Source organism: Pelodiscus sinensis, chromosome 2, assembly GCF_052426305.1.
Source record: "Pelodiscus sinensis isolate ZL-2025 chromosome 2, ASM5242630v1, whole genome shotgun sequence".
Classification (NCBI taxonomy): domain Eukaryota; kingdom Metazoa; phylum Chordata; order Testudines; family Trionychidae; genus Pelodiscus; species Pelodiscus sinensis.
The window spans coordinates 219,761,767-219,774,002 of NC_143053.1; the positions used below are offsets into that span (position 1 = coordinate 219,761,767).

A 12,236-nucleotide genomic window follows, 5' to 3' on the forward strand; every position below is an offset into this window, starting at 1 on the left:
TTTTAGTGGGATTTTAAGGGTAAAATTGTCTAACAAGAACCACACTATTCTAAATAGAAAATATTCTGTACAGTAGATACTACTTAATATTATTCAGCAGCACAAAATCCCTCTAAACATCTTGTTCATTTTAATTGGATTATGCACTAATATGATATCTGCATTAATATTAATGAAGCTCCAGATTACCGTGGTGAAAGAACAATCGGTCTGTTTCTTTACTTTGCCACACCAGTTTTACACCATTACAATCCAGTGACACAAGTGCGTGTTAATGAAGTGGAGTGGTATGGAGAGCCAGACTTAGTACTCTTATTAAATGTAAGGTCTGACCCAAAATCAAGTGAAGTCAATGTGCTTTGGATAATGCCTATAATACATCAAGAAATACCTGTCTTACTTTTCTTACTGTCACATTGAAATTTGTATTGCAAGTATCTCATGAGGACATCACGTGGTCAAATGAGTAAGTTGTATGATGATCTCTACATGTTTTTGTACTACTTCCATTATGTTGGTTTAGGAACTAGTATAACTCTAGTGGTACAACCCTCTGGTATGGCCACAGTCATCCAGTATAAAAAGGGCCCTACCAAATTCACTGCCATAAAAAAATGCATCATAAACTATGAAATCTGGTCTCCTTCATGAAACTCAGGTCTTTTGTGTGTTTTGACCTTATACTATACAGATTTCATTAGGAAAATCAAAGTTTCTCAAATTGGGGATCCTCATCCAAAAGGGAGTTGTGGGGGCTCACAAGGTTACTCTACTTCAGACCTTACTTCTGTGCTGTCTTCAGAGCTAAGCAGCCGGAGAGCAGTCACTGTTGACTGGGCACTCAGCTCTCAAGCGAGTGTCCCACCAGCAGCAGTATACAAGCAAGGATGGAAATGGCATACCATGCCAGCCTTGCTTCTGTGCTGCTGTCTTCAGAGCTGGGCAGCTGGAAAGCAGTGACTGCTGATTAAGAGCCTAGCTCTGGAGGCAACAGTGGAGAAGTAAGGGTGCCAATGCCATGCCACACTATACAGACATCTAGACTGCTGCTGACAGAAGCTCTGCCTTCAGAACTGGGATCCCAGCCAATAGTCTCTGTTCTCCAGCCACCCAGCTCTGAAGGTAGCACTGCCACCAGCAGTAATGCAGAACTTGAGTAATAGCACCACATCTACCTTCCCTGTAATAACTTTGACCTCTCCCACAACTCCTTTTTGGTTCAGGATTCCTAGAATTCCAACAAGGTGAATTTTCAGATTTAAATAGCTGAAACCATGAGATTTATTATTTTTAAAATCCTATGACTGTGACCAAAATAGACTGTGAATTTGGTAAGGTCCTAAGTATAAAGGTCCTTATATCAGTGTGGCTTATTTCTATAAATTTAAATTATTTTTTTCAATGTACATTTTAATAGGGTAGAGTGGAATAATATAAAAACTGTACAAAAGCCTTAAGCTTTTCTGATTTTGTTATCTTTACTGCGTATCCCTTAAGTTGTGTTAGCCCCTTTTTAGTGCATGAAATTAGAGTAATTTTCAGCAATGACTCTTTTCACATGAAGGTGTTTCCATTTTCAGTTTCGGTACTCTGATTGGTTGGATAAATTACTAATGGTGCTAGGCAGTGCCATGGCAATCCTACATGGAGCAGCTCTCCCAATCGTCATGATAATCTTTGGTGATATGACAGATAGCTTTGTTACTTCAGGAACTTCTTTAGGTAAGACATCACCTCTTTTTTTAATTGGTGACATTAGAATACAGCTTGCATGGCAAGAACAATTTTTTTGCATTACAATAAAAACAGAATGGAATGGCATCTTAGCCTCTGGAGTCAGCTTGCTCCTACTGGATGAGCCAAATTACTCTGTGGTCCATTTATTACAGAGGAGATATGCCGGAGTTAATTTTATCCTGTTTCCATGCCATCCTAAAATATTTCTGCAGCGCTTGTACTTTCTTTGCAGTGTCATAGAAATTGGAATGTCCTGTGATGCTGGATGTGGAGTTAAGGGAAGAAGAAAGTGTAAAAATGTGAAATTGTGATACGAGGTATATGGAAAAGAGGCAAAATACATATATAATACCTCAAAAATAAGAGGCAATGTGAAAGTTACAATAATTACAGAGATATTAGTAAATAAATTATTAAATTATGTAGTTTAAAGCCAGAGCCAATAAGGCAAACAAGATAAGCATGATACTAATAATTATTTTTATTTATTAAATATACATATTTTAACATTAAAATATACATTTTAATGCAGTTATAGACAAACAGAAGGACAAAGTTCCTGCCCCAAAGACTTCAGTGTCAGGTTCAGTTCTCCAGACATGTACTCCTACCACCTTACTTTGAGGGACAAAAAAAATCTGATTCATTAATATCTTTGTTAGAACAGGAAGCCTTCTTGCTTTAATATCTGGGTCCCTGTCAGAACAAAATACATTGATTACACCTTCAGTGCATGTATATAACTTAAATATGAAGTGCTGAGACTGAAGTCCATTCATATGCACCCAATAAGAAAGGTTTTCAGGAAATAAAGGAAGAAGCTTCTCCTTTCCTATAATGTTTGTACCTTGCTTGAGAACAAGGTCACTGTCGGTAGACAGAATACTGGGCTGGATGGACCATTGGTCTGACCTAGTGTGGCCGTTATGTTCTTAACAAAAAAATGCGTTTTATAATGGCTTAAGGGAGAGAACTTCACGGTTGTTGGCTTTTTTTCAGCAATGTCATCTATGGCTGTGTCTAAACTACATCCCTTTTCTTGAAAAAGGGATGTAAATTAGACACTTCGAAATGGCAAATGAAGCCTGGATTTAAATTTTCCATGCTTCATTAGCATAATGGCGTCCGCAGTTTTTTCGAAATGGGGATTTTCGAAAGAAATGGCCGTTTAGACAGGGATTGATAGAAAATAAAACCCTTTTTTGAAAGATCCTGTACTCTTTGAAATTTAAATCCCGGGTTCATTTACAATTATGAAGTGTCTAATTTATATCCCTTTTTCAAGAAAAGGGATGTAGTTTAGACACAGCCTCTGTGTCATCTTGTTGCGTTAATCAGAGCCATGTAGAAGATTCAGCTAAAACGTGTATTCTCCCCCTGCTAGACCACATTAGCTCTTATCAATTTACTTTTAATACACTTTCTGGCTTTCTAGAAATCTCTTATTTCACATAGCCTTCAGTAAATGGTGGCTAGACTAATGACTTTACATGCACTTAGAATTTCCTAAATTTCTCTCAAGACTTACATTCTCTGGGAACCCTGGAAGCAGCTGCCGCACCGCACAGGGCTAGGGGCTGGAAGCAGAACCCTGTAAGTGGGCTGGGGGCAGCAGAACCAGGCAGATGGGACAGAAGAGATCAGGTCTCCAGGTTCTCGCAGGCAGCTGCCAGAAGGGGAGCCCTGGGAGAGCCCGGATACCTGACCTTCCCTGGACCAGCAAATTTCCTTGTCGGGGACCACTCCGGTCCCAAGGGTGCTCGACAAGGGAGGTTCCACCTGTATTACACTTTTTCTTCTTGAGTACTTAGTGAATTTGTGTATTCATTGTTGATCATTTTCCAAAACATGCTCCTTTGCTTTCCTCACAAGCATCATCCCATATGCTCTATCTAGAATGAAAGGGAAAGATTTACATTTTTTGTGTAAGTGTCAAAGCTCCAATCATTATCTGTTTCCCAGTAATGCTTTCCACCATTTAAATAATTATTGTAGAAAACAAGTCTTGTAGCAGTCCTTTTTTATTTGGAATCTTATGCCATAAAACACACATGCATAATTCATGATGCTTAAGGTATAAACTGAACAATGTGAGTACAATGCTTATTTAATAATTATAGCAAGAAAAGGCTGCAATATCAATCATAATTGCAATAATAATATTTGCTTTTCATTGAACTATGTATCCAAGCATCTCAAAGTACAGTACTTTACAAATGTTAATTAATAAAAGTTTATCCAAAACTTTTATATGTAGGAGTAGGAGGTAATATATCCCCATATCGGAACTGGAGAAATTGAAGCAAAGTGATGTTAAGCTATGGTCACTAAGCAAGTCAGTGGTGAAGCCAAGAGAGTAGTTTAGATCACTTTCTTCTCACCAATATGCTTTAGCAACAGCAGTTTTCATATCCTCAATTAGCAATAATTAGTTTAATAACTCAGTTACCTAACATATCAGAGTACAAGTCTGCACTTTTGGCCTTTAAAACCTAATCGTGCAACTTTTTGTACACCCTCAACTCCCATTGAAGTCAATGGGAGCCTATGTTAGGTTGTGCTGCTTAGGATTTGCTCAATACCTTGAAATATTAGGACTTTATAAGAAAATTTATGAAACATGCTTTAATGTGTATATATTTAACAATTTCTTATGGGTTTTTTTAGTGAATATTTCTTCAGATCCTTTGATGAAACTTGAGGAACAAATGACCAGGTAATTAGGAATTGTTAATTATTTTCATGGTTGCCTTTCTTTTAGGCAGTGGTAGAGGTCTCTAGTTAGGATTACCACCCATTCCTTTTTTACCAGGACTGCCCTGTATTTAAGATGTCTTGCAGGCATCCCCATTTTTTAAAAAAAAGGGGGCAAAATGTCCCATATTTGCATGTCCGCTGCTGGCCCTTGAGTTCTCCAGTCAGCACAGCTGCCTATTTGTGACTGGCAGTAAAGCAGGCACCACCATGTGGTGTCTGGAGTCAGGCAGGGTGCAGAGGGAGAAACATAGAAAAAAAACCAGGTAGCAGTGTTTTCCCTCCATGTGCACCCTAAAGAAGGGGGGAAATCTTCCAGCCTTTCCAGAACATGGTGCTGAAGCCCTGACTGCTGGCACCACCCATCCCCCAGGGCTGAAACCCCTTTCTCTGGTACCCCCACCACTGGCTGCAGCCCCATTCCCACACAGCCGTTGCTGTGGGGCTGAAGCCCTTTTGCCACTGCAGGAATGAAGCCCCATTTTCTGTGTGGCTCCCACTTCGGGGCTCAGCCCCCCCTGTTCTATTTCCCCCCCCCCCCCACTGTGGGGCTGGAGTCGGATGGGCGAAGAGCTACCAGCACTTGGAGCTTTGCCCTGAGCACCAGTGGCCCCTCCCTGTTGCAAGACTGAAGCCCTGACTGCTGGAACTCCCCCGCCCCATACACACATTGGGCTAAAGCCCTGAGCACTGGCAGCACCCTCCCACCCCCTTTAGTGTCCTGTATTGGGCCTAGGGAAACACGGTCACCCTGTCTCTAGTAAAACCATTGTTTCCCTCAGGGCAATTTTATATTTAAACCTATGAAGTAGACAATTGGCTGGTGATTTAAATACATGTCAGTCAAAGTGTTCTGTATCATTAGCGGGTTACACATATTTTCAAAAAAAAGTGTATCTCTCATAGAGCAGGAAAGTACCTTGAGAGGTCATCAAGTCCAGTCCCCTGCCCTCATGGCAGGACTAAGTTCCATTCCTGACAGATTTGCCTCAGATCCCTAACTGTCCCCCCTCAAAGATTGAACTCCCAACACTGCATTTAGCAGGCCAGTGCTCAAACCACTGAGCTATCCCTCCGTCCACTCTGTTACTTGAGCTGGTTTAGTACACTGGGTTCCCCCAAAGCTTCTTGCATTCCTTCATTTTCGTTTTCCCACACACACACACGCCCTCTCGGCACCCTCTCATCCCCCTCTGTTTTGGGGGACATTCTACAAGTCCCACATACCCAGTATTGGGAGGATTAGCAGAACTAAAATGAGGAGCTATTATAAACTGGAATGTGTTACTGGTTGCCTTGCACTGGGTCATTAACTTAGCTGGTCTATAGATAATGATGGAGGTAGCTAAAATTGGTAGCTCTGCTGACTGAATACTAAGGGATCTCTGGTGTGTGGCTTCTGATCCTCCCCCGTTTCCACAATTTCTCCTTTCTGGGTTTGATCAGAGGCAATAGGATTCTGCCCATTGATGCCTAGAGCATCACATTCACAATCGATCGGATGCATCATTCAGAAGTTAATTGTTATATTCGAACATGCTAGCAGAGAAATGCTGTCTAACTGAATATAAGGTTTCACAAGCTCAGCGAATTAGACAGCAGATTTCAAGTCACTCTTCATCTTCTGTTGTTAAAAAAATAAAATAATGGCACATAAGATACCCTACTAACTAGCAGAAATAGTGGATTTTGACCTCCATGACAGCCCCTAGTTATGTCCATAATAAACCGACATGAAGTACTTTTCATTTTCTCAGACCCATCTATCTGTAATAGACTCCTACATAAAGCTATTGATTTATTGCAGCAATGTAGCTTGTTGACTGTAGGCTGTTAGGGAGATAGATCAGAGGAGCAGCTAGAGAAAAATACTAGAGACAGTCAAACTTGGGGAGGAAAGTTAAGCATATGATTTTGAATGATCAACAATGATTAATTCCTGTAAGGGGTAGAGTTTGGATGTAAAATCAAGGTCAAAGTGCTCTGAGGATATTATAGTGACTCAGCCCATTCCAATGGTGCTGTTCCAACAAAAGAAATTCTCATAAAATGCTGGATGAAAACTGAGATAAGATAAGGTCTGTCAAATGATTATGCAAGTGTGTTACAGATATGCAAAGGGATTGCAAAGGTGACATCACTACTAAATGTATTTACTATCCTCAGCACTGTAGACCAGAAAACTTCTTTCCAATAAATAGGATCAATACAGTGGTTTGTTTACCTATCATATCTAATTTAGATATTATAGAGTACTAATAACTGTAGTACCTAGCATTTATTGCTACTGTATGAAGCTAATTTGAGTAGAAAGGATTCCCTGAAACTATTCTTTTTACAGTGGTAACAGCTACAAAGTGCTAACTCTCATGAGTTAACCTAAACATGTTCTAATTTGTTAATCATTATACTCTCCTTTTTTCTTTAAAACCAGGCAGGGTACTAATTCAAAGTCTATTGAAATAAACAGATATCCACTCATTTCAATGAAGTCTTGCTCAAGCTTTAGCAAAGAAATAAAAGCTATCACTGTAGCTCAGAGAAGCAAAAAACAAAGATCAGGGACCATTTATAATTCTAAGACATAAGAGCAGCCATACTGGGTCAGCCCAAAGGTACATCTAGCCCAGTACCCTCTCTTTCAATGGTGGCCAGTGCCAGGTACCCCAGAGGGAATTAACAGAATAGGTAATCAACAAATGATCCACACCCTGTGTCCATTCCCAGCTTCAGGCTAACAGACTAGAGATGTCATTACTGCCCATTCTGGCTAATAGCCATTGATGGATCTATCCGCCACAAATTGAGTAGATGTTGTCAGAGAACAGTCCACAAAGACTCCCAAGTTCTCTTTCTTGAGTGATAACAGCTAATTTAGACCCCATCATTTTATAAATATAGTTGAGCTTGTTTTCCAATGTGCATTACTTTGCATTTATCAACATTGAATTTCATCTGCCATTTTGTTGCCCAGTCACCCAAAGTACTTGAGAGCTGCCCCTAAAACACAGAATGTATAAGCAGAGAGAAGTGAACAGAATTTTTTTTCTGTATTTAAAGTTATGATGTGGGTGCTTTTATTTCATTTAATTCTGATGGTTAGCAAAAATTGTTACAGAAATGGAAGAAGCATAGACATGATACAGATATACAAAGTAGGGAATGACATAGAAAAGTTAAATCCTATTTACCCTTTCTAATATTACAAGAACAAGGGAACATCAAATGAAATTAAAAGGCTCCACATTTAAAACTGATACAAAGAAATACAGTGAAAACTTTGTTATCCAGCACTTTGTTAACTGGAAAGCTTGTTTAACCATCATTGCTCCCAGCCACAATATACTGTGTCTTTGGGCGGGCATGGTTCTGACTCCTGCCTGTCCAGTTTGCTGGTTTGGTGCCTCTGGCCATTGCGAGGCTTCTGACAGATGGCACTGCCTGATGATGACATCATCAGGCACCTCCTGAGTAACTGGCCCGCTTGTCTGCCTGCCACTTAAGAGGACAACACAACAAAAATACCCCAAGTGAGTGAATTTGTGCATTGGAGGGGAGTGGTCCACTTCCTCATTCCTACAGGCCTTGTTAGTCCTTTATTTCTGCTGCATAGTACTTCTCTATCTGGCATAACCAGAATGACAACCTAACTCTCTGCCTTCAGAACAAACATTCTGAACAATATCCTGAATGGCTAGGCATTCCCAAGAGGGTGGGGGATGGTCATCGTGATAGGATGCAGGGGAAAATTAATAAGCTAGAGTATTGGGCACTTTCAATTAACCGGTAACCCCCATTTCCCATGAATGGCAAATAACAAAGCTTTCACTGTATATTTTTATTTGATGCCAGTTGGAACTCATTGCCAAAAGGTATCACTGGGGTTAAGATCTTTCTAGGATTCAACAAAGGGTTGATTAGATGTTTGTGTGGCAAGTGAGAGTATGTACCTTTACAGCACAAATAGATAAAAGTAAAAAATCAGGATTGAAAATCCTATGCTTTGAGACATAGGAAATTACTAACTTACGAATGACAGGATTAAACTACCCTGTACATATGTAGAGGAGAAACTGTTAACCTGAAATTGTTTTATCTTAGATATTATAGGTTAAGCACTGAGTGGGATTGAATTTTGGAGGCTGATTTTGAAGGACATTTGGCTGCTGAGAAGAGACGGAGTAGGATGAGAGGAGTCAGGGAGTGAAACTATGATTAGGAAGGGAAATGCTGTTGGGCTTTTATAAGATGGTGTCCCTAGCAGGGTAAGAAGTAGACCAATTACTGAAAGTGATTGTTTGCTTTATGTTTATGTTGTTGTTATGCTTAGGGTGGTTAAATGAAAGTTAAGATTTTTTTTTTAAACCCAGGAATTGGAGGCATAGTCAACTACTGGGTTTGAAGAGATCTGCAGAGCCCTGTAAATAGAAAAAGAAGCCAGGATTGCCCAATATTTATAGACAAATGTATTGGGTGGAAGATTAGAGTGATAACAGGGCTATAGTAGTAAGCTAGAGACACCAGAGTTGAACAAGGAAGGGGCTAGTTATGACAATTTACATTTAAGATAGAAAAACCTATAATTCAGGATTCATATATGCAATTTTATAGGAATCCTACATTTATAAGAAGACTAATTAATGATGAGTGGTAACATTATATTTCCCCATGCACTGGTTATTCCATAATTATCCATTATAAGGTTCTTGCACCTTCCTCTAAAGCATCAGGTACCCTGTATTGTATTGCCTCCTGTCAGAAATAGGATGTGGATATAGGTGGACCACAGGTTTGAGTCAGCGTAGTAATTCCTATGTCTGTGTTCTTTTATTCCTTCTCTCTTTTCATTCATCCCTCATTTTCTTTTTTCCCTTCCCTTTCCTTGTCCTTTTCAGGTTCTCCTTCTCCTTTTCCCCTTTCCATTTCCCCTTCTGCTTGTCTTTCCCTTTCAGAAACCACAATTTCTCTTTCCTTCACAAGTGTCAGCCTTTCCCTTGGAGATTGTCGCCCTACCTACTTTCATTATCTTTCACAGGCCTCACCCATCTACTGAATAACCAGCATGCCTGGGATTGCCCCTGAAAGCAGTTTGTCAGAGATAATTGTATTAAATTCTAGTCCCTACATTAATAACAAATTTCAAAAACAGGAATTATTAGCATAAAAATTATATGGCTGAATTCAGGAATTGTGTTCTAGAAATGCACCTATCTCTATATAAAAACAAATTTTTCCTGATGGGTGATAGAATGACATCAACATGCACAGCCCCCAACCAACTAATCTTCTCTCTACTGTGGCGGGGAACATTTGAAGGCATTTGGGGAGGCAGAGGCAGGAAGCTCTGGCCAGGAGGGGAGCTCGCAAACAGGGAGGGGAGACATGGGCTCCCACTGCAGCCTGTGGGAGTTGGGGGAGGAGAATTTGTCCTAAGAGAGTGCAGTGGCTGCAGAGCCAGAGCATGCTGGAGTTGGTGTGTACAGCATGGGGCTGGAGCCGCTGCTGAGCATGAACAATGTGGAAGGTACCAGGAATGTGGAGCGGCAACTGCTCCTGTGGGGCTCGGAGATGTCAGGGACTTGACATGGGCTTTTTTTTTTTTCTTTGCACAAAAGGAGGAATGAAGCCTGTTCCAGGGAGGAAGAGGAGGGTCCTGCCAATCCTTCCTGCTGCCAATATCAGGGTGGCAGGGCCATGGGATGGGTTTTCACTGATTTCCCCTCAGAGCCCCCCCTGCCTGCAGTCCTGTCATGCCCCTTTGGCTCTGTGAACTCTTCATGAGTACATTTAGACAGGCCTGGGGAATGAGGGTAAGGGGCGAGGGCATCTGGGGGGCTGAAGAGGCAGAGCAGGGTCAATATGGCAGGCAACAGAATGTTCCTGCTGGGTGACAGAATGATGTCATCACATCATCAAAGTCAACAGGCTTCCTCAGTGAAGCAAAAGGGGCCGGAGCAGGGAAAGGTTGATGCACGTAGTGGCCAGAGAGAAGGGGGTGGGCTCAAGTAGCGGCCGGGGCGGGGGGGGGGGGGGAGAAGAGTTTGGCGCACGTAGCAGCTAGGTGGGGCCTTGGTGCACATAGCAGCTGGAGCGGGAGGGGGGTTGGCAAGCACAGTGAGCAGGGGGCACAGCCCCCTACTTGTTTCTTACTAAAATAATAGATATATCTAAAATCCAGTCTTCATCCAGAACATTTGTTGTTGAATAATTAATTCACAGTACAATTGCAATTGACTTTCACAAATGATTCTACAAAAATAAATTTGTTCAATAAAGAATTTCACACAATTCAATATGTGAATAAGTGTTCCAGTTTTTACTCAAATTTACATATTCTTCATGGAGAGACAAGGTGGATGATGTTCACCTTTTATTGGACCAACTTCTGTTGGTGAGAGCAATAAGTCTGAGACTATAGACCTCTTCTTCAGATCTTAATATGCTGGGTCAAACCCAGTTACGATAACACTGCATACTGAGTCTTTATAGTTTTAAAGCATCTAAGATTGGTATTTAGCTAATCATTCAGCTTTAAGTTAGCCATTAACCTATTTTTACAATTCAGTTTATATATGATTAATTTTATAAGTTATGAAATCTCAAAGTAAATTGAGTTGTGTCATGCAACAATGGGAAAGAATCAATCACTTTCTTCTAAGGTGTGACAAGGGATTTTATTAGAATATCGAAAACAGTATTATCACCAAAGTGACTGTCTCTTTTTATGCTTCACTGCAGCGCTTTTGCTTACAACCTTCCCAATCCCCCTCCTGTCTGGCTTCCAATTCTAGCTACAGCTTTAAAGAAAAAGTACACTCAAGGAGCTGATAGAGGAGGTATCTGAGCCTTTAGCTATGATCTTTGAAAAATCATGGCAGACAGGGGAGATTCCAGAAGACTGGAAAAGGGCAAATATTGTGCCCATCTATAAAAAGGGGAATAAGAACAACCCAGGAAATTATAGACCGGTCAGTTTAACGTCTGTCCCAGGGAAGATAATGGAGCAGGTAATTAAGGAAATCCTATGCAAACACTTGGAAGGTAATAAAGTGATAGGGAATAGCCAGCATGGGTTTGTGAAGAACAAGTCATGCCAAACTAATCTGATAGCTTTCTTTGATAAGATAACAAGCCTTGTGGATAAGGGAGAAGCGGTGGATGTCATATACCTAGACTTTAGTAAGGCATTTGATACGGTCTCGCATGATATTCTTATTGATAAACTAGGCAAATATAACTTAGATAGGGCCACGATAAGGTGGGTGCATAATTGGCTGGATAACCATAGTCAGAGAGTTGTTGTTAACGGTTCTAAATCCTGCTGGAAAGGGATAACAAGTGGAGTTCCTCAAGGGTCTGTTTTGGGACCCGTACTGTTCAATATCTTCATCAATGATGTAGATATTGGGATAGAGAGTACGCTATTAAGTTTGCAGATGATACCAAACTTCTTTGGAGGATAGGGACATAATTCAAAATGACCTTAGAAGTTAGAGAAATGGTCAGAGGTAAACAGGATGAGGTTTAATAAGGAGAAATGCAAAGTGCTCCACTTAGGAAGGAACAATCAGTTCCATACATACAAGATGGGAAGCGACAGTCTAGGAAGGAGCATGGCGGAAAGGGATCTAGGGGTCATAGTGGACCACAAGTTGAATATGAGTCAACAGTGTGATGCTGTTGCAAAAAAAGCAAATATGATTCTAGGTTGTATCAACAGGTGTGTTGTAAGCAAAACTCGTGAA

General features: G+C 40.7%; 1 protein-coding gene across 3 annotated transcripts in view; it reads left to right on the plus strand.

Annotated features, from left to right (window-relative positions):
• The window catches only part of ABCB1 (ATP binding cassette subfamily B member 1), an 80,670-nt gene that overhangs the window by 9,581 nt on the left and 58,853 nt on the right, over window positions 1-12,236 (plus strand). For all 3 annotated transcript variants that reach the window (XM_075922433.2, XM_089776714.1, XM_089776715.1), the window contains 2 exons: window positions 1,581-1,722; window positions 4,405-4,453. In XM_075922433.2, the coding sequence (XP_075778548.2) occupies window positions 1,581-1,722; window positions 4,405-4,453 (191 nt within the window). The remainder of the gene's footprint in view (window positions 1-1,580; window positions 1,723-4,404; window positions 4,454-12,236) is intronic.